Below are 22398 nucleotides of genomic sequence, written 5' to 3'. Positions count from 1 at the left end.
AACAATTCCTTGCAATGGTCACCCAATGTAAAAAACGTCAACATAATGTTTTACAAATTGAGACCAATTTTTTAGTATCGATTCAATTCCTTCAAGTCAAATACGAATTATCCTTCAAAAAAATGGTGAAATAAGAATTCACATATGTGCCCAGATAGAGTGCACCCCACACTATATCCCAACCATGCATTGGGAACATGTGGGGCGCAAATGTGGTTTCGTCAAATAACTGATATGGTTCTGACATGGCACCATTTTCAAGAACGGCAATGAAATCAACATTTCTTGTCATAAAATACGTTCTAACACCCAACCAACATGATCGACACCACCCAATCAACATTTCGTCAAATAACTTTTTATTATTACCATTCGGTAAAATGATGTAATGTGTTTTAGTCAAAAAGAAACTGCTGCGGTCTATTACCTACAAGACAAAGTCAAATGGTAAAATAGTCAGTGCTACACGCGGCTTTTGCCTATTGGCTTTTGCTTGGATGGCCTAACTGCGGGTCATCTGCCAGATTGCCACCAAAACTACTAGAATGGGAAGGAATAATGGTGAACGGAAGGGGAGAAGTCTTTCATTCAAGAATGGAAAGGAAGCAGAATAAGTTCGAGAAGATGTTGGCATAGCCACGAGGAGCTGTTGGGGGTGAGAGTCTGAGAGAGGAATGACCGGTTCGCTGTGAGTTAGGGTTCCCGTAAAGTCTAAGCATCTGGGTACGGTTTTTATTCTCCAATTCTATTTTCCATTCTCTCCAATTCGATCTTATCGCCAAGTTTCTATTTTTTTTTTCTTTCGTTGTTCTTTATTGTTTTTGTTGTTGGCTTAAACCCACTGGGTTTCTTCTCTGTTAGCTGTTGCAAATGTGCTTGAGTTTACTATTTCGTAGATGTTCATTATTTAATCATTTCCTAAAAAAGTATAGTGTTCATTGGTGGTGGATATGAAAATGCTCAGTTAATTTTTTTCTTTTTCTTCTTCTTGTCTTTGTGCAGTTAGACTTTGATAGGAATTGGGTGACCAGGGCTAGCATTTGAAGCTGATTGAAGAAGTGGGTTTCGGTTGAAGTTAAATCGAGTCGCTTGGGAATTGATATTGATAATAATGTCTTGGTTCAGAGCTGCTTCTAGTGTGGCAAGATTAGCTGTTAGGAGGAATTTAGTTCAGACAGGGTCTTATGCGACGAGGGTAAGGGCGCTGCTTCCATCACAGAATCGATACTTTCACTCCACCGTCTTTAAACCCAAGGCACAAGCTGCGCCTGTTCCTCGTCCCGTGCCCCTCTCGAGGTTAACAGACAGCTTCCTTGATGGCACGAGCAGTGTCTATTTAGAAGAGCTACAGAGGGCCTGGGAAGCTGACCCCGATAGCGTGGATGAATCATGGGACAATTTCTTCAGAAATTTCGTCGGGCAGGCCGCCACATCGCCTGGAATATCTGGCCAGACGATCCAAGAGAGCATGCGCTTGTTGTTACTCGTCAGAGCATACCAGGTTAATGGCCACATGAAAGCCAAGTTGGATCCTTTGGGCCTGGAGGAACGTGAGATCCCTGATGATTTGGACCCGGCTCTCTATGGGTTCACAGAAGCTGATCTTGATAGGGAATTCTTCCTTGGAGTGTGGAGGATGTCGGGCTTCCTGTCTGAGAACCGTCCAGTGCAAACCCTTCGTGCCATACTAACGCGCCTTGAACAAGCCTATTGTGGAAGTATTGGCTATGAGTATATGCACATTGCTGATCGTGAGAAGTGTAATTGGTTGAGGGACAAGATCGAGACACCAACCCCTAGGCAATACTACCAGCAGCGTCGAGAAGTAATTCTTGATAGGCTCATATGGAGCACTCAGTTCGAGAACTTCTTGGCCACAAAATGGACAGCTGCAAAGAGGTTTGGCCTTGAAGGTGGAGAAACTTTGATTCCTGGTATGAAAGAGATGTTTGACCGAGCATCTGATCTTGGGGTTGAGAGCATTGTTATTGGCATGTCACATAGAGGAAGGCTGAATGTACTGGGTAATGTGGTCCGAAAGCCACTTGCTCAAATCTTCAGTGAATTCAGTGGTGGTACAAAGCCTGTTGATGAAGTTGGTCTTTACACGGGAACTGGTGATGTTAAGTATCATTTGGGTACTTCTTATGATCGGCCAACAAGGGGTGGGAAGAGAATTCATCTGTCTTTGGTTGCTAACCCTAGTCATTTGGAAGCTGTTGATCCAGTTGTAATTGGAAAAACCCGAGCAAAGCAATATTATTCTAACGATAATGAAAGGACAAAGAATATGGCAGTATTGATTCATGGGGATGGAAGCTTTGCTGGACAGGGTGTTGTTTATGAGACTCTGCATCTCAGTGCTCTCCCCAACTACACAACTGGTGGGACCATCCACATTGTGGTGAACAACCAGGTGGCTTTCACAACTGATCCAAGATCTGGTAGATCTTCACAGTATTGTACTGATGTTGCAAAAGCCTTGAATGCCCCTATATTCCATGTAAATGGTGATGACATGGAGGCAGTGGTTCATGTCTGTGAGCTTGCAGCTGAGTGGCGCCAGACATTCCACTCTGATGTAGTGGTTGATATAGTGTGTTACCGGAGATTTGGCCACAATGAGATTGACGAGCCATCTTTCACGCAACCTAAAATGTATCAAGTGAGTTCTTCTATTCTTCTTGTGTATAATAACATTTGTTTATTATTTCTTGAAGAAACAAGGCATTCTTTTATTGCATACATATACTACTGAAAGTTTATTAATTGAATTCTGGTGTTGTTGATGTATTTGGGCATTAACAGATCATTCGCAACCATCCATCTGCTTTAGAGATTTACCAGAAGAAACTCCTTGAGTCTGGGCAAGTCACACAAGAAGACATTGACAATATACACAATAAGGTTATCTCCATTCTTAATGAAGAGTTTTTGAGCAGCAAAGACTATGTCCCAAAAAGAAGGGACTGGCTTTCAGCTTACTGGTCTGGGTTTAAATCACCCGAGCAGCTTTCACGTGTACGGAACACTGGGTATGTTTGGTACATTTTCTGTTTTCTCAAGGATAGCTTTGAAGCTATTTAACTGAAGTTACTATTTGATTGGTTATACAGGGTTAAACCTGAAATACTGAAGAATGTTGGAAAAGCAATCACCACCATGCCAGAAAATTTCAAGCCTCACAGAGCAGTAAAGAAGATTTTTGAGCAGCGTGCTCAAATGATTGAAACAGGGGAAGGCATTGACTGGGCTGTTGGGGAAGCACTTGCTTTTGCTACATTGCTAGTTGAAGGTAATCATGTTAGGCTGAGTGGTCAGGATGTTGAAAGAGGTACATTTAGTCATCGACATTCAGTAATTCATGATCAGGAAACTGGGGAGAAGTACTGTCCCTTGGACCATGTTATCATGAATCAAAATGAAGAGATGTTTACTGTGAGCAACAGGTGCTATTCAACAACTTATCTACATTTGATCTTTTATCTTCCATCAGATTTGCAGGTCATTAATTATGAATTTTCTTTCATTTCATGGATTAAATTGTACATTCATGTCTATACTGGTGGATGATATGATGAATTTATTCTTTTCAATAGTATGATCATGTGTAGGAATCACAATTGTTCCATAGGGAAATCTTATTTTGCACAATGTCTTTTGACATGTTGAGTGCTTTTTATTTTTTGGCCTGCTGCACACTCTGGTGAGAAGTTGGGTGGTTCTATTTTATTGGAAGAGCTTCAGTTATTTATCAAAAAAACAAAAGAAGTCTTTTGGTATGTTGTGTTATTGATAAATATGATGTTCCACAAGATTTCTAGTTCTACCTCTTTGAAATCTTCTTTCTAGGTTGTTTTTTATTCCATTTTTGGGCACTTCATGCATGGTTTATTTCAAGTGTTGACCTGCTATGGGTTCCATTGTGGTAATTATACTTCCTGTTGAAGATCAGTTTTTATAGTATATTTGGAGATCTTTTTTTTGGTAGTCTATTAGGAGATCAACTTTTCAACTACTGAGGTAGAATCCTATAAAACCTTCTAGGTCCATTGGAGTTCACATTGACATCATATTCTACGCTGCTGCATGTCTTCCTTATGATTGGTTCCTTGCATCAAGAATCACAATCATGCCTATTAGGTCATAGTTTTCAATGTTCGCCTGGAAGCTATACATGGTATATTGCCTTCCTTCCTATTCTTCAGGTATAATGTTTGTGTGGGTTACAAAGTGTGTTCTTGGGAAGATGTTTGTCTTGGGAAAACCTCTCTTAAGGATAGATTCCCCTCTATTTATTCCCTTTCTTTTAAATGAGTGGAAAGTTATTTCTTTTGTGTGTGTTAATGGGGATTCTTAGGACTTGGGCTAAGGAGAGGACTGGGGGAGACTGAAATGGCGGCTATTGATGGATTTATTTCTTTCCTAAGTACAGTGTTTTTGGATTATTCTTGCTTGGATAGTAGAATTTGGTCGGCTTCCCCTTAAATTATTTAACTTGTTCTTCTTTCTTCAATGTACTGGGAGGCGATGTAATCCTATGCATTAAAAAATATGGACCTTCTACTGGGAGGTGATTCTCGAATGAATCAACACTATTGATGTGCTTTAAAGAAGAAGGCCGAATTGGTGCCTTTCACCCCATACTTGTATCCTTTGCTTAGGTCATGGTGAAATGGCAACACACCTATTAACCTCTTGTTGATTTGTGTCTTTTATTTGGGTTTGGTTCTCTTTTCGCTTTTGTTGCAGGTGGACCCCTTCCTCAGATGTGGTGGGCCTGAACACAAGTAGGGTTGTCAATTGCACCAGATTTGGTTCAATCTGATCCGGTCCAATATGAGTCCATTGCAAATGGACCAGGTCCAATCCAATCTGATGAATACTTTGGACCATTTTGGACCAGTCCAATTCAATGTCTAGACCGTCCAATCTATTCAATTTGGTTTTAGTTTATATTTGTTCCAATCCAAATCTGGTTCATTGACATCTGTATTCTTATCGTCTATGAATGGACCGGATATTGGTTAAATCTAACCTAATCCAATATAAATCCGTTATGGATGGACTAGGTCCAATAAATACTTTGGTCCATTAAGTCTGGACTGGTCCAATTCATTATGTCTTGTTGGTCTGTCCAATCTGTCCAAATTGATTTTGATTTAGACAGAGTCCAATCCAAAACCAGTCTGTTGACACCCTTAGACACAAGCTTCTTTAGACGACTAAAGAAGAGGGGAAGATTAATGTGGAGAGCCATCAAGGTAGTACATTGGTTAATAGAATTTTTCATGGGCAAGAAAACTCTTAAGGAGGAAGTTATTGACTGCATAACCATCAAGATAGTACATTGGTTGAAAACCCTTGATTTAGCACAGAATTCCCAGATGACGATATAATGAATGGTGGAAGTGTAGTAGCAGGTTCTTCATCCTCAAAGCCTATTTATTCAGGAAAGCTGAATCCCTTCAACACAACAAAGGGTAAAATTGAATTTTGATGGAAGTTTCATAGGTAACCCCAGTCCATCTACTGTTGGGCAAGTGTTAAGAGATGAAGAAGGAAAAATGCTGGCTCTTTATTCAAGACCAATAAGGGTGGGTGATTCACTAAGGGCTGAGGTAATGGCCCTACACCAAGGATTGAGATTGGCTAAGTAGATGGGCCTCTAACTAATTGAGGTGGAGAGGGATTCTAAGTTGGTGATAGGGTGGATCCAAACGAATAACTTGCGGATCTAGACCCACAGACAGATTGTAAGGGAAATCAAATGCCTAGCAAGGGAGATTGTGGTGAACTTTAGGTGGGCTAGAAGGTCGGCAAATGGACTGGCCACTGTAGCAAAACAAGGGACTATTAGGGAGAAAATGTTTTGGGCCATTTTATAATACTGAGATACTTTGAGGGGTCAGCACACTTTTCTTGGGTTGTTGAAAAAAAAAACCAAAAACTCCTTGATCTCAGCTCTAACGAGTCACCTTTCCTGTAAGAACAGAGAAGACAAGAACAATTTTAAACGCACCATCCCCACCCCACCCCCCAAAAAAGGGAAAAGCCTTTCTGCCCTCCTTGAACTCCGGGTGCCCCAGATTATGAGAATATCCATCGGTTGACTAGGAATTTGTTGTTGTTGTTGTTGTTGTTGTTGTTATGATGATGTGAGACCTAACCTTCCTGCACCATAGAGGAAGGTACAGGTAGAAGTTCATTGTTGCCACTATCTTGTAAAAATTGTAATAATGTTGTAAATTGCAGACATTGCCAAATTCAATTATGAACTATATAGTAAATTGTAACATTTTTTTCTGTTTCTTAGAAATTTGTCAGAATTTAAAAGCATATATGGTAATAGAAAAAAGTGATCTTGCCCCATATTTAATCCATGTCTAGCATAAATTTACTTGATACAATAGTTTTTCCCACTCATACGCTGAAGTGTAAAATGATATAATAACTCTTTAGCATATGGAAAGCAAACTCAATAAGGTTTATAGGTTTTAATAACTTCTATAAATCTTACTCCAACCCCTTAAAAAATACAAAAGAAACAAAGGAATGACAAAGTAGATAACTAGGTCTCAATTGAATTTGATTTCAATTGCATGAATATATAAACTGTAGAATCATAAATAAAATTATAAATTCACACAATCCCAAGTCTTTTCAAAGTTATAGACATAAGATTGGCATCAAAACCATTGGGATCTATGACTACAAGTGTGAATCATATCGTAAATTATAAGTTTTCGACAACTATATTGCATTAATTTGGTTGCATAGCAGAGAACAAATATTCTCCAATGGCAATGATGACAGAGACTCTGGAGGAAGGGATTTCAATTTGAGCATTTTAAATGTGGACATTTTTTGTTTTCGTCCTAGGAGTGGGTAGTTTACCATTACCCTTACTTCAGCATTATCATGTTGGTTTAATGCTGAGTATTAATACAGCGTTGAGCTTTAAAGATTTTGTCATTTTGATTTTTTTGTATCATTTTGATTTAATGTACAGCTATTTAAAGCTGTTACTCAAAAATCTGAGAAATATCTTATAATAGTTTTCTTTTACCCCCCCCCCCCCCCCCAAGACCCTATTTAAATCCTGCTCGTGTTAACCATTAAATTTTCTTATTCATAAATTCAAATAACCCCTGAGATAAAGTTCATAAATTTTAAACTCTGTAGTCAGTATTCTAATACCTCCAAGCTGTAATTTTCTGTTGCTTTTCTTCTGAAGATTAATACTTAATTTGGATTCTAATATACTGAAACATTTGTTATTGTTGTTTTTTCCCCTTCTCCCCACCCCATCTGCAGCTCTCTTTCAGAGTTTGGTGTTCTTGGGTTTGAGTTAGGTTATTCAATGGAAAACCCAAATTCCTTGGTAATCTGGGAAGCTCAGTTCGGTGATTTTGCAAATGGTGCTCAGGTGATATTTGATCAATTCTTGAGTAGTGGGGAATCAAAGTGGCTACGCCAAATTGGGCTCGTTGTGCTGCTTCCTCATGGGTATGATGGTCAGGGTCCTGAACATTCTAGTGCACGACTGGAGCGATTCCTTCAGGTATTGTCTAACTATTGGATTTTCCTCGTGCCTAAAATATATGGTAGTGCTTATTGGGCTGTAGAGTTGCATCATGGCTATCCAAACCCAACCATAGGAAGTGAACATTCAAAAAGTAATGAAACCCAAAATGAGCTGTTCCACTTGAAATCAAACTTGAGTTTGATTCATTCAACCACATCCTTCCCCAGATTAGTTGGGTTATGACAGTGATTTAAAAGGCGCACCTAGGTGCACAGGTGAGGCGCATTTTGGGGTATGCACCTTGCCTAGGTCCTAGGTGCACCCCTTTCAAAAGGCGTGTGCCTGGTGTGTCTAGGCGTGCGTCTGATGCGCCTTGCGCCTCAGCCCAGGCGTGCGCCTTTTTGCTTTTTTTTGAGTATAACAACTGGGCCGGGGGTTCCGCCCCTGGACCCCCGACCATGCCCCTCGAGGCAAGCCTGAACAAGTCTATGTTAGGGTCTGAAATTCTTATTTCTCACATAAAAAATAATGATTTTATAACTTTCATTGCCTTTTAAGAAGATATTTTATTGCAATAAATGAATGAACAACATTAGCAAATAGGGGGTTCTCAGAGCTTTTTAAAAGGCAATGAAAGTTATAAAATCATTATTTTTTATGTGAGAAATAAGAATTTCAGACCCTAACATAGACTTGTTTGGGCTTGCCTCGAGGGGCATGGTACAAAGGCGACTCATAGAATCAAGAATGCAATATGTTTTATATCACATTAACTACTTGAAGCAATGCAATTAAGGAAAAAAAGAGATTGTGGGTTTTACATGCTTGAAAATGCTTTATATGTTTGCTTTTATTTTTAATTTTTCATTTGAATGCAATTTACATGTTATGTTTATGTATTTTAATTTTAGATAATAAGTTTTTTAAATCATTTATTTTAAAATTTAAGTTTCTATTTTTTATTAACATTATGTTTAATATTTTTTGCATTTTTTTGAATTTTCTGACTTTTTTTTTAATTTTTTTACCTTTTTTTGTAGTTTTGCGACTTTCTTAAAAAGGCGTGCGCCTCACCTTGCGCCTTGCTCCTCAGGCGCAAATTGGCCCTTGTGCTTTTTTTGCGCCTTGCACTTTTAAAACACTGGGTTATGATTGGACTATAGCATGAAATCCTTCTTTTCTGTGGATTAAAGCAATAAAGAGATAGTATCAAACTCAAAACTGTCTACTTAGAATACCATTTTGCTCTTGATTTATCTTCTATCTTGATTCTTTGACCTGAGCCCCCCACCCCCAAAAAAGAAAGAAATGAAAAGAAACAAAAAACATACACACACAGAAAAAATGGAAAAGGGTAAGAAAGAAAAATAAACTAAAAATGGCCCCATCTTGTCCAAATGCAGATGAGCGATGATAATCCCCACGTTATACCTGAGATGGATCCAACACTTAGGAAGCAGATCCAAGAATGCAATTGGCAGGTTGTGAACGTTACAACCCCAGCTAACTATTTCCATGTTCTGCGGCGCCAGGTACATATTTCTAATTTCCATACTAATATTCCTTTTGCATATTCTAGATGAATTTCTCCTCTAACAGTGTATGGTTTCATCTCTCAGATACACAGAGAATTCAGAAAACCACTCATTGTAATGGCTCCTAAGAACCTGCTACGCCACAAGGATTGCAAATCAAATTTATCTGAGTTTGATGATGTCCAAGGCCACCCAGGTTTTGACAAACAAGGGACTCGTTTCAAGCGTCTTATAAAGGATCAGAATGACCACTCCAATCTTGAAGAGGGCATCAGGCGACTAGTTCTCTGCTCTGGAAAAGTATGCAACTGCTGTTTGTTATTTCTTTCTGTTTACATTTGCAAGAAAATTCAAAGATAGAACTATTATATTCTTTGGTTTAATGTACATTCAAAAAAAATATTGTTTGCAGGTTTATTATGAGCTTGACGAAGAGCGGAAGAAAATTAATGGCAGTGACATTGCAATCTGCAGGATAGAACAGCTTTGCCCCTTCCCTTATGATCTGATCCAACGAGAGCTAAGGAGATATCCAAGTAGGGTCATCTAACTTGTCTTTATATATATAGCATGGAAATATGGAAAGGATTTCTGCAATGCTAAACTGTTCAAACCTTAAAATCTTAAAAACAAAGAAAAGTATAACTGAAGAATTGGAGACGTGAACGTTGTGTTTATATGCTGCTGACCCTAGAGTCTAGTCTGATGTGTTTTGAACCATATAATCTTAAGGCAGAAGAAAGAATCAATGTCATCAGTCTGATGGATCTGTTTGTGATGCCAATACTGCCAAGGATTGTTAAACCATAAAATGTCATGAGGAACTTGCTGAGTGTTTGAAAATTTCTTTTGATGTTTCCAGCAAGTCGTTTCTAAAGCAGGATTTGTCTCTAGGTTCCAGTCGCTCAGCTGTTAGGTTCCAGTCGCCCCCACCCAACCCTCTGGATATGTTGGATATTCTTGATTATGTAGAGTTAGGATTGGTTCCACATTAACTGGAAGTGGAATTAGGTGATTTTGAGGATCATGGTGCCGACTTATTATGTAATTTATTTATTTTGATGTTTCAGATGCAGAGATTGTGTGGTGTCAGGAAGAGCCAATGAATATGGGTGCATATAATTACATTGCACCCCGGCTCTGTACTGCCATGAAAGCTCTGGGCAGGGGTACCATCGAGGACATCAAATATGTTGGGCGTGCTCCATCTACGGCCACAGCCACTGGTTTCTATCAAGTTCATTTGAAAGAACAGACTGAACTTGTACAAAAAGCAATGCAGCCTGAACCAATCAAGTACGCATATTGAAGAAAACATCCAGAGGTTACTGGAAGTCAACAGTGGAAGAAAATAATAATTCATGAAAAAACATGATATTGTGGAAAGGCATGTATATTTATTTCCCAATATAAAGCCCATGTCTCTGGGCATTTGGGACTCCAAAGTTCAATAGTCATACTACTGTCGCCCACTTCTTTTTTCACACCATTTTCTGGGCACCAATATTGTGATGCCAATTGTTGGATTATGAGGCTACAGTACTCTGCCTAAGCTCAAGTGCATATTGAATTTTAAATTTGTCTCGGAGCAATAGAAAGTGAAAATACAATAAATCGAATTAATGCCATTGGAATTTGTACGAGTTTGTCTTTCCAGTAGTAGTAGTAGTAGTTTTGTCATGTACGTTCTGTAACTACACGTATGGTAGGGATGCACTACGCCACTGCCAAATTAACTTTTGCGGATTGCGGTGCCTTGCTACTTGTGCCTGCTCGGCATCAGCATCAATGGACTGGTTTGGTCCAACCACATCCAGTCCAATGTGAGTTCGCTTACAAATGGATTGGACCCAATTCAGTCTAAATCCAATCCAATCCACTAAAAAATAAATGGACTGGATTGGATCCAATCCAAACCGAATGAAATATAAAAAATTATATATAAAAAAAAAAGAACATACAAAAAATTACAAAAATATATTAAAATGAAGAAAATCTGAAAATTACAAAAATATATCCTTTTGGCATTAAAAAAGCATGCTTTTGATACCATAGAAGAGTTTTTATAAAGGTACTTTTGTATAAGTGATTTTATAAAAGTACTTTTGTAGAAGTACTTTCATAGAAGTGTTTTTGTAAAAGTGCTTTTATTAAAGTGCTTTCGTAAAAATGCTTTTATTAAACTACTTCCACAAAAGTACTTTTATAAAAGTTCTTTTGTAAAAGTGATTTCATTAAAGTGCTTTTATGTACAAGTATTTTTATAAAAGTGCTTTTATTAAAATACTCTCTCAAAAGTTCTTTTATAAAATTGCTTCTGTAAAAGTGCATTCATAAAAGTATTTTTGTAAAATTACTTTCATAAAAGTACTTTTCATAAAATTACTTTTATAAAAATGCTTTTGTAAAAGTTCTTCCATAAAATTATTTTTATAAAATTGATTTTATGTTGGCTTCAATTTTAATTGGTTTCAAATTGGACAAGAATTTGGCCTCATTATCGAATTATTAAAATTTTGGTTTAGGTCTGATTCAAACCAATAAAAATATGAACTAATTTATTTTGGATTGGCCCAATCCAATAATTACAATGGACTGTCTAAATCTGATTTAATAAGATTTAGATCGAATTAGATCCAATCCAAAACCAGTCGATTGACACCACTACCACTGGATAAGGATGGTTGGGTCAGTTACATGAATCCAGTTTTGCCATTCTGTACTGGTGCAAGTCAGATCATGAATCATGATATCAATACTCAAGTTTTGCATAACTGAATGTTGTTCGGACGTTATTCATTTGTAAACGATCACCAGGGTTGGGGGTTTATGGGTAGAGCAGTCAATGGGTTGGGTTTGGTTTTTGATATGGGTGTACCAATCCTTAATTGATTATCAATCGATTCCATAAGATAAACCCAGAACTGAAATCAAATTGTTAATTGGGATAATCGGGTGTGACCCAATTAGATACTTGATATCTATAGTTAGTTACATATGATACTAACACTTAAAACTTTATTTTTGATAATATAATTTTAATAAAACGACAGTATTGATAAAATAAGTGTTTTTAACCAAGTTTATATCATATACTGTTTATAACATTTACATCATCCTTTTAAACATTTATCTATATATATAGCAAGATAGTTTACATCACTATGTCTTTCCTTGCTTCATTATCCTCACCCTACATTCTTTTTTACTCTCTCTCTCTCCCCTCTTCTTCCCACAACTTCCATTAAGCCATATCACTATTCACAACCCAATTACCTAAAAATATTCCTAGAATCTCTCTCCTAAGATATCTCCTCTAAGCCATTAGGAATGTATCATATTACCCCACTCTTCAATCAATTCTTAAAATCTTCCCCCCCCCCATTTATATGCACTCTCTCTCATTTAAAATATTCATATTAATTAACAAATAGTTAAATACAGTTAATATTTAATCCAATCGATATTTAATGAGTATTAGATAGTGTTATTACCAAAAAGTTAATAAATATGGTTAGTAATTTACAAAAAATTAAATATTCTTATTAGTACGGTTAGTAAATTAAAAAAAGGAAAATCCTCAATAAGTACCTTGTACTTTTGTTTGATTGACAATTTGGTCCCCCAAACTTTAAAATGTGACAATCCAGTACCCAAAGTACAGGATACTGATTGAGAATTTTCCCTAAAAAATTAATAAATACTGTTATTAATTAACTCACCATGACTTTTTTAAGTATCTTGGGTAAATATTGTTATATTCATGTCAATTAACAACATTTTATAGAAATTGAAAACTCTTTAACTAATTCCTATAAAATTGAGAATTATATTTAACAATTATTAAAAAGTATAAAAATTTTAGTTATTGCTATTATTATAATTAATAACCAAATGCGGATTGGGGAAGAAAATATTATAATGTTGGAAAATGAAATTATTAATTAATTTATATTGGAAAATAAAAAATAAATTAGTGTAATTTTTCTAGTAAACTACTTAGTAAAAATAAATATTTAAAATAAATTTCAATAAATCTCCATAATTGCACAAATGTAATAAATTTTTCAAAAAATTTTCATAAAAATACATTTTCGTAAAATAACATTTTGGAAATTAAAAGATATAATATTTGTACTTTTGGAAAATTTATGAAAGCTTATTTAAAATGTATTAAATAATTATTGGAATACTTTGGAAATTTTAGGAAATTTTATTACATTTGATAGATTTTGGAAAACTATTGAAAAATTATGTAATTTTCATTATAAATTATTGAAAATTATAAAAGATAAATGGGTATGGAAAAGGGAAAACTATAATTTGAACCAATAATTACACAAATTATTAAGATAATTTAGTATAATATTGGAAAAAGGATATTATTGATTCGTTTATATTAGAAAATATAAGATAAATTAGTGTAACTCTATAAGTAAATCATTTAAAAAGAAAATAAATTATTTAATAACAATTTAAAAATAAATTTGAATAGATTTTCAAAAGTACACAAATGTAATAAATTTTCCAAAGTTTTCATAAAATAACATTTTTGAAAATTAAAGACAATTTAGTGTACTTTTAGAAATTTACCATGTGACTGATATTCAATATATCCTTTCGATTTGATCATTTTTTTCATCAAATTGAATATTGGGTTGATGTGGAGTGGGTGCCTTGCCTTGAACCCACCCAACATTGGGGACGGAGTGGGGAAAATTCGAAGGTTCCCCATCCTTGATGAGGAGTGGGTGCATTGTCCTAAACTTGCCCGACATTAAGGACGAAACGAGGAAATTCAAGGATTCCCCATCCCTAATGGGGAATGGGTGCCTTGCCTGACACTGAGGATGAGATGGAAAAATTTGAGGATTCCTCAACGCTAATGGGTAGTGAATGCTTTACCCTGAATCCACCTAACATTAGGGACAATGCGGGTCTTAATTGGTTTGGGTCTTAATTGTTATCAAGAAGTATTTATATGGTTATGTATATAATAGTTTGGGTGTTAATTGGTTTCAAACAACAAAAATTGGTACTGACTCATTTATTAATCGGAACAAAACCAACAACAGAACCAAAACGGACATAATTGATTCGGTTATATGGATAGACCTGATCTATTGACAGCCTTAGGTAATTTAGCCCGTGAAGAAGGAAAAACAAAGCAAAATGATGAATTTCATTTTAATTTCGCTCTCATCAATCATTTAATCGTTTTGTCCTTGGTTCCCAATTTCCCCGTAGAAAAATGAGAAATGAGATTACTGCTTCCTGGTGGCTGGTGGTCAACTAATTCCATGATTCAATTCAATTACAAAAGGAGGCATAAACACGAACCAAGTACATTGAACAATGAACATATATACTACGTAGGCTTCTTAAAACGGAGCCCACATGTAATTAATATAAAAATCAAACTTCAAATTCAAGGGTGGAAGCTAGCAATAATCAAGTTGGATAGATTTAACTTAAAAGTAGCCACAGCCACTTAAATTTTAACTATATATGATATATTGAAGAACGAATTATTTGCAGTTGCATTGCCATCTGCCAACAAACAAAACTAATTAATATATATTAATCACAAACTCACATCCAGAAGTCAGAAGTAATTAAGGAATGAATGGTCGGAACGATGATATATTGACGAGGCCAAAAGATTAAAAAAAAAAAAAAAGGTTTGAATTAGAACAGGTTGAGATCAATAGACTCCCCAATCCCCCCCATATACAATACATGCATGGAAATGGAAATGGAAATAGATCATATATATAGCATAAGCAGACGACCTTAATTTAATTCGTTGCAGTGGTCCACATACATACCAACCATCTCTGGTTTTTACACAACTCCCCCACTTCTTCCCTAACTGTGGGCAAGTTAGAAACTAGAAAGGCAGATGGAATGCGAAGAAGACATCGCGCTCCTATTAAAATTTGGTTGATTTTCCCTCTCAGTCCCCACATAATTAAAGTGGTGAATGGTGTGGTGTGACATAAAAATGGAGATTGGTGCTTGTACACCGGGCCAACGCCAATGCCAACACCAACGTACGTAAGACATACTCACACTCAACATATATACAGTAAGTCTGAAATGGAAAGTATTTTTGTTAATTAATTGATTAATCAATACATAGATGCACCATCATCGATCACATCAGACATACACGAGGGGGTACAGAAGTAGGCCTTGATGCATTATAAATAAAGCAGGCAGTAGTTCAGACTTTAATTTATTAAAAGCTAATGAAGGTGCGCATTAATTAGTCCATATATTAAAACTAGCTTTGGCATTGTAGTCGCAGTTGCCGTCTACCACGGATGTAACAATGTCGTTGATTAATTCCATTGGATTACGTCGTAAACCCTATTTCATGGCATCCATTCAACATTGCTATTTCCTTTCTTCCCCCACCTTCATCATACATCTATTGGCAATGGTAAACTACGAGCTGATCCAGTTGGATGCACCGGTGAATCTTCTCAGAATAAGGAATTAACCTCTTTGGTTTCATTCAGGATGAGCTGCACTTGATTGCTATAGAAACGATTATCTCAACTTGATATATTTGCTCTACAGAGATTGAGTATATCTTTGGTTCCGTTTATATATATATATTGAGTAAACTTTTATTGGCGGTGCCACATAGGCACCCTATCAGTAAATCTGCCTCATTAATTGTATCTGTGTGTATTGAAATTTGTAAAATTTCTGTGCGCCTCTCCCCTCTCAAGAAACTTTATTTTAGAGCTTCCTGAAATGGGTAGATGTTTATTGGTATTTTGCTGATGTGGTGCCTAATGGCGCCTATGTATGTATCATAAACTCCCTCATTAAATGTGTTTCTAAGTTTTACAGTCACACAAGTACAAAAAATTTACTGAATAAATACAAAACGGAACCAAACACCCTCTAAGTGATTGTGGCCATATACACTTTTTGGCTGGTGCAGAGCAAAATTATTGGTTCCACAGCCCCTGAAACAGCAATATATCAGGTCCAGCTAATCTGCTCTCCTAATTGCAGCTCATCCAGACTCGGTATTACTAGACTCGAAATCCACAACCGAATGGATTCCACCAAGGGATTGAATTATATTAGAGATGATATTATTTTTTAAGGTTTAATCCACAGATTAGCATTAATTGATAATCTTTAATTTCTTCACCACCCAAATGAATTAAACAGTCTCTTATTTATCCTTATATCTTTTGTTGTGAGAAACAACACTCCAAACAAGGGATCTTAGTGCAACTTTATGAGAATCAATTACATTATGGGAGCATTCAACAGCATGAATTTTCGGTTTATATTTGTTTTTGAAATCGTCACATCTGTAAAACAATAAAGACATGTTTTTGAATTCTGTTTTTGTTTTCAAAGAGAAAACTATAGTTGGTTTTGTTTCGAAAAACAATACATCTTTTTAGAACCAACAAAATGTTGATTTTTAAAACAAAACTAAATTTTCTAGTATAAAAATTATATGAATATTTAAGAAACATGATATTGAATAATCACAAGTTAACACATTTCTCAAAACCAGATTCAAGAACATGTTTTTGGTTAATTTCAGTTTTGAAAACAAAAACCATAAAACATGTTTCTTGTATTTTTATTTCAAGAAACAATTGATTTTCAAGAAAAACAATTCACATAGTAGAACACCCCTACCAATTTTATGAGAGTCGTAAGTCATAACCCGAAGGATCCTGACGGTCCATGCTATTTTCAATTGAACCAAACCAACGCCAATTTGATGGCTCTATTTCTATCCAATCGGTAATTAATTAAACACGCATTTGTTCTTTATCCAGAGAGGAGATATATACAACCAGTCTGATGGTTATTTATATATATCCTGTCTCTATCCCACCTGGTCCAATTGCTGCTCAATCTACCATTATTCTTCATTTTCAAACCAAAAACAGAAATGAATTGATGATGACACATTAAATTCTTTAGTTGAAAAGATAAAAGAAACCGAGCCCAGTATACAAGCTTCTAATTCTAACAACAGAGAGCATAAGAATATTACTCGTTCATCCTTTCTCTCTGTACCCAAGAAAAAGAAACAGACAGAGCATTGCGTGAGAATCAAAACAATCAGCTGAGCAATCAATTCAACGATGAGTACTTGAATCACATCAAACAAAATATTGGTATTAACAAGGCTGAATGAATCAGAGAGTAGAGTTTCCCGTTGTAGTCGTAGAGGAATGAATTCACCATGTAAAGACATGAATGGGGAGGGTCTACCAACTACTAAGGGCCGGGTAAATATTAATTAATCATACAAACAAAGCAGCAAATTTTTGTGGACATGAAATTGGCCATGGAGCATTGTATTGCATGTTCTAATTAATTACCTTCGACAAACTGTTACTGTTTTAAATTAAACGTCCACGGCCACAAATTAAGAGCGTACGTCATCAGCAAGAAAGAGACACGTAACAATCCATTTCCTGAAGAAGACGAAATGCTTTATTCTTGTAATCAATCACCACTGGGCACTAAGCTAGATCGTTAATGCAGGTTGCTTAGGCGCTGAGACCTCTCCTCGCTCTTAAGTGTCGTAATTAACCAATTCAGAAAAAGTTACAAATAAACAATGCAGACACATTGGTTCTTGTTGTGGTTGCTAATAATGGAGGATATGGACTAGTTAAATGCGCAAGGCCACTTGTTTTAAGATGTTTAATGAAATGGGGTTTTTGATTGGAAAATTAATTTAATAGGGGGGATCGGGGGAATTAGTGGAGTTCCTACACTTGTATGACTGACGTGTTGGAAATGATTTTTGATGCATGAATAGATCGATCGACTCGTATATAAACACTACTAAAGCTTCTACTTGGTTTCTACAAAGCCTTAGGCCCTTAGCTATAGCTTCTGTAGATTAATTCTACAATCTACAGGACGTACTTGTCTGGGTTGGTTTGGTTTTGGTGCAAGATGAAAGACCAAATGCCAATCCAGTCTCCTAGTCGTCTGTTCAGTAAGGCAAAGCCTTTCCTGGCTGTGATCTTCCTGCAGTTGGGCCTTGCAGGGATGGCTATCATAGCTAAGCTTGCTTTGGACGAGGGACTTAACCATTACACCTTTGTTGTTTACCGTAACTTTATAGCCACTTGTGTTATCAGCCCTTTTGCCATCACCCTGGAGAGGTTTCTCTCTCTCTCTCTCTCTCTCTCTCTCTACTTACAATGTGCACCTAACTTCATTTACGTTTTAACAGGAAAGTGAGGCCCAAGATGACATTCACAATCTTTGCCAAGATAGCATTACTGGGCTTATTAGAGTAAGCTTCTGAAACACAAAAATGAAAAATCAAGTTAACGTTTCATGCATGGCGATATATATAATCTAATCCAGAACCAGCTAGCTATATATACCCTTCTAAGTTCTAACGACAAACTCTGTTTCTCCTCTACAGGCCGGTGATCGATCAAAACCTGTATTACTCAGGAATGAGAATTACGTCAGCCACATTTACAACTGCTATGTGCAATATTCTTCCTGCCCTAACCTTTTTGATGGCTTTCATTTGCAGGTATTATCTATTATCTTAATTTGCGCGCTTACCAATATCCCCTCCCTCCCCCTAATTCTCTAAATCCTAAACCCTAAATTTGATTTCTCAGTTGGTTAGAGATTTAATTAAACATGTACATCCATTCCATTTCCATCTAGTGCAATATCAACCCGTATATATAAACCCGGGTTGGTTTGGGCTGACCACTTTTTCCAAGTAAAACAGGCCCAAGTTGGCCTGAGCCTGACATACATGTATCATGTGATACAAATAGGACATCTTTTTGAATTTCTATATATAGAACTTTGCCATCACCTAGAGAGTCGACGGAATTAAAGAAATAATATATTATTAATTAAAGAAAAAATTGTGAATCCAGTTCACATTCACAAAGGGATGGATATTTATTAATAACAGGCTTGAGAAGGTGAAGATTAAGAAGGTGCGTAGCCAAGCGAAGGTAGTGGGAACTTTGGTGACAGTTGGAGGAGCGATGCTGATGACATTAATCAAAGGCCCCGTTATAAACCTGCCGTGGACGAAAGGAAGAGTTAACAATCATGGAAACCAAACAACTCCAATCCATCAAGATCCGATCAAAGGCTCTCTTATGATCGCAGCCGGTTGCTTCTGCTGGTCTTGTTTCATTATTTTGCAAGTAAGCAGCGTGGCGAGTCTAATTACATTGTTTCGTTCAGGCCACCACTCTGCACTCTGCACTCAGCACTCAGCACTCAGGACGCGTAATTAAATGATATGGTTATGACTTAGACGGTGATTATATTCATTCATTCATTAATACCATCTCTACGTCATGTTTTTTTGTTGATGCAGGCTATCACACTGAGGGAATATCCGGCGGAGCTCACTCTCACAGCTTTGATATGCCTCATGGGAGCTGCAGAGGGTGCTGTGGTGGCGCTTGCGCTGCAGTGGGGAAAGAGCAGCATCTGGTCCATACACTGGGATGCCAAATTCCTAGCTGCTCTCTATGGTGTAAGTGAAACTCAAACCAACGCTTTTGATTTGATTGGACATTTTGTCATTAATTTGTAAGGAAATTAGTCTTCCCATATGATATCAGTATCAGTATCACCCACCACCCGCCAGGCCGCCACAACACATCTGCTGCGACCCCAATGAAATACAGACGCACCAGCGTACGTTTTAAATACAGACCCCAGTGAAATGTGTTTGTATTTCAATTCAATGGGGGGTGGTCCGGGTCACAGCAGATTTTTGTTCTCCATTGGTAGCGGAGGTTGCTGCGATAAGCTGACACGACTGACTGACGAGGTTCAGCGCTGCTGCATGGTTTCCTTCTTTATGGATTTGCTTTTGAATAATCAATCCACGTCTTCATTTCAGAATTCAGACAAGAAATAGAAAACAAGTATTATACATAATTAATAATAATGGGATGATGACGATGAAGATCCTTCATCCTTGTGATCCTAAAGCAGTTAAGTAAAGCTTACTCTGATAGCAGTGATTTGTTTGATCGGTATATTAATTCTGTCTAATCTTTATTATATTATACATACAAAAACAAACGATGAACAATTAATAATCTGTGGGCCGGGTGGTTGCAGGGAATAGTGTGTTCGGGAGTTTCTTATTACATACAAGCAGTGATAATAAAGAAAAGAGGTCCGGTTTTCGTAACCGCTTTCAGTCCCTTATGCATGATAATAGTGGCCATTCTGGGCTCCTTCATCTTAGCGGAACAGATGTTTGTGGGAAGGTACCTACTTATATGTCAAACACCACATGATGATCATGATGACTTAAAATTTTAATTAATTTAGCCTTCGTCCTTCTTTTTAATTGATTAATGGATATATTGGTAATAAATAAAAAACAGTGTAATCGGAGCAATCGTCATAGTTGTTGGTCTGTACCTTGTTGTGTGGGGTAAAATCAAGGATCACGTGCCCTCCTCCCCGGCGGACAACGAACTAATACCAGTAACACCAGTTGATGATAAGATCCAGATGAAAACCGGTTCGATCAGCGATGGCGTCGATAGGAAGGAGAATGAGAAACCAGATCATCATGAATTTGTGGCAATCGGCGTTGCAGCTGCATGAGATTAATTGATTAGTACTATCCTGATCATCGGTGATGAAGACTCATGAGTTGGTCGCATTCGCGGGGCAACACCTGAAGATGAGCCTCTGCAGTGCAGGTTACACCAATGTTCCAGACCATCCATCAAGTTTCATCATGTACGCATTATTTTTCCTTTTGTAATTTCCCTAAAAATTGTCGTGGAGATGCAGAATCCAAGTTTGGCCTCTCCATCAAGTTTCATCATGTACGCATTACACCTTCAAACAATTTCTTTTCTTGCTTGAAATCTGTGTAGAAGTAGATGCTAGATAATGGTCCAACCATCCAATTTATGGCAAACTCTCAAAATATATCTAAGCTATTGGACAGGGGGAGGGATTTGGGATCATCCCATATATAGCTGATAGCAGTAGGATCGATCTATATCTACTTCCAACTCCTCAACCAGCGAAAGGACCAGAGTAGACAGACCTCCTTAGGCCCTTATATCCCAAGTTAAGGGCAACAGAGTAGTTGGGTTGGGACCACATTCTACCGGACGAGAGTCTAAGGAGTCCGGATCTTCTACCAACCACCTATCAACAACAACAAATGAAGACCCGTGTCCCAATACATGCTTTCTCGCGTGTGTGTGTGTGTGTGAGAGAGAGAGTTAATGGGTCGGACAATTAGTCCATCCGTTGGCTCCTAAAACAAAATTTCTTCCATCCCCATTTTAATCTCCTCGGTGGGATAACAACGATCTTCTCGGCTTCCCTTTTTTTTATTCCTCTGCTTCTCTCATCATTTCCCAGTACAGAGGATTCCAAAACCCACCGGCAACAAACTGGCGGCAATCAGTAGTTGTGTTGGCTACAATTAGTCTAATAGCTTAAGATTAAAACATCTTCATCTGAGATTTGTTGATCGGATTTTTAATTGTTTAAAAAGTCGTCTTTGTTAAAAGATCAACATGGGGGCTTCACCCTTTCAATGGTTTTACTTTTACCTTTAAAAGTTCACGCGATAGGTGAGATGACAGTTAGATCTCTACCGCCGGGGGTGTGGGGCGGGAGGTTCACATACACCCAGGTGTGAATTGTTCACTTTTTTTTTTTAACCACAGATGATATCACCTTGTGCTTTATATTTGAAATTGGGACATTCCACCTCACGAGTCAAGGTGGTCGTAGTTGAGACAAGACAACGCCATTATAGGTGTATTGTTTGAGAGTAATGGCGCTCTTTTTTATTTTATTTCCTGAGAGGGTAACAGATAATACAGAGTTTTAGCAACTAATGGCTGTCCTGTCTAGCTTTTCCATACCGAAAGATTTCATGATCGCCCACTGTTAAGACCTATATACATATATATCATCAGAAATCAAGATGGTTCCACAATTTTTATGCATGGATGGTGAATTGACAAACCCTTTTATTTGGAAAGGTAGTAGATACCTAGCTACTACACTTACCCAACCATAGAGAGGTCGCATTCGCAATCGTAATGCATCTACCAGTTCAAAACTTAAACTCCTTTTGAATAAAGCTCTTTGTCCAACAATATAGCTTATCTCCAAGCTGGAAGGGCTCGATGCAAACTGGAGCTCTTTTATTTGCTTAAACAACTGTAGCTTATCTCCAAGCTGAAAGGGCTCGATGCAAACTGGAGCTTGAGGTTTGATATACTACAATATTATGCATAAGGTCATGAAATTCTTTTCAGACACCTCGATCTTCTG

General features: G+C 37.1%; 2 protein-coding genes across 2 annotated transcripts; both read left to right on the top strand.

Moving 5' to 3' along the window:
• The first annotated feature begins 542 nt into the window (after positions 1-542).
• Positions 543-10701, top strand: LOC104599289 (uncharacterized). Its single transcript, XM_010261769.3, has 9 exons — positions 543-723; positions 1003-2665; positions 2809-3035; positions 3117-3449; positions 7318-7564; positions 8932-9060; positions 9148-9363; positions 9476-9599; positions 10134-10701. Exons 2-9 carry the CDS (start codon positions 1112-1114, stop codon positions 10370-10372), a joined length of 3069 nt encoding a protein of 1022 aa, XP_010260071.1. The 5' UTR covers positions 543-723; positions 1003-1111; the 3' UTR covers positions 10373-10701.
• A 7126-nt stretch (positions 10702-17827) lies between these two features.
• Positions 17828-20963, top strand: LOC104599377 (WAT1-related protein At2g39510-like). Its single transcript, XM_010261884.3, has 7 exons — positions 17828-18236; positions 18308-18370; positions 18506-18622; positions 19022-19262; positions 19439-19600; positions 20197-20348; positions 20469-20963. Exons 1-7 carry the CDS (start codon positions 18025-18027, stop codon positions 20692-20694), a joined length of 1173 nt encoding a protein of 390 aa, XP_010260186.1. The 5' UTR covers positions 17828-18024; the 3' UTR covers positions 20695-20963.
• The last annotated feature ends 1435 nt before the right edge of the window (positions 20964-22398 follow it).

This window comes from Nelumbo nucifera, chromosome 2 (assembly GCF_055504915.1).
Source record: "Nelumbo nucifera cultivar China Antique chromosome 2, China Antique-T2T, whole genome shotgun sequence".
Lineage (NCBI taxonomy): Eukaryota > Viridiplantae > Streptophyta > Magnoliopsida > Proteales > Nelumbonaceae > Nelumbo > Nelumbo nucifera.
The sequence above is the reverse complement of the archived record's forward strand: the minus strand, read 5'-3'. Positions and strand labels throughout refer to the sequence as shown.

Excerpts from the sequence above, each read along its gene's own strand:
- LOC104599289 (XM_010261769.3), top strand. The coding sequence starts at position 1,112 with ATGTCTTGGTTCAGAGCTGCTTCTAGTGTGGCAAGATTAGCTGTTAGG. Across the intron at positions 7,565-8,931 it reads GACTGGAGCGATTCCTTCAG|ATGAGCGATGATAATCCCCA; the intron begins GTATTGTCTAAC and ends GTCCAAATGCAG. Across the intron at positions 9,061-9,147 it reads TCCATGTTCTGCGGCGCCAG|ATACACAGAGAATTCAGAAA; the intron begins GTACATATTTCT and ends TTCATCTCTCAG.
- LOC104599377 (XM_010261884.3), top strand. The coding sequence starts at position 18,025 with ATGAAAGACCAAATGCCAATCCAGTCTCCTAGTCGTCTGTTCAGTAAG. Across the intron at positions 18,371-18,505 it reads GCATTACTGGGCTTATTAGA|GCCGGTGATCGATCAAAACC; the intron begins GTAAGCTTCTGA and ends TCTCCTCTACAG. Across the intron at positions 19,601-20,196 it reads TCCTAGCTGCTCTCTATGGT|GGAATAGTGTGTTCGGGAGT; the intron begins GTAAGTGAAACT and ends GGGTGGTTGCAG.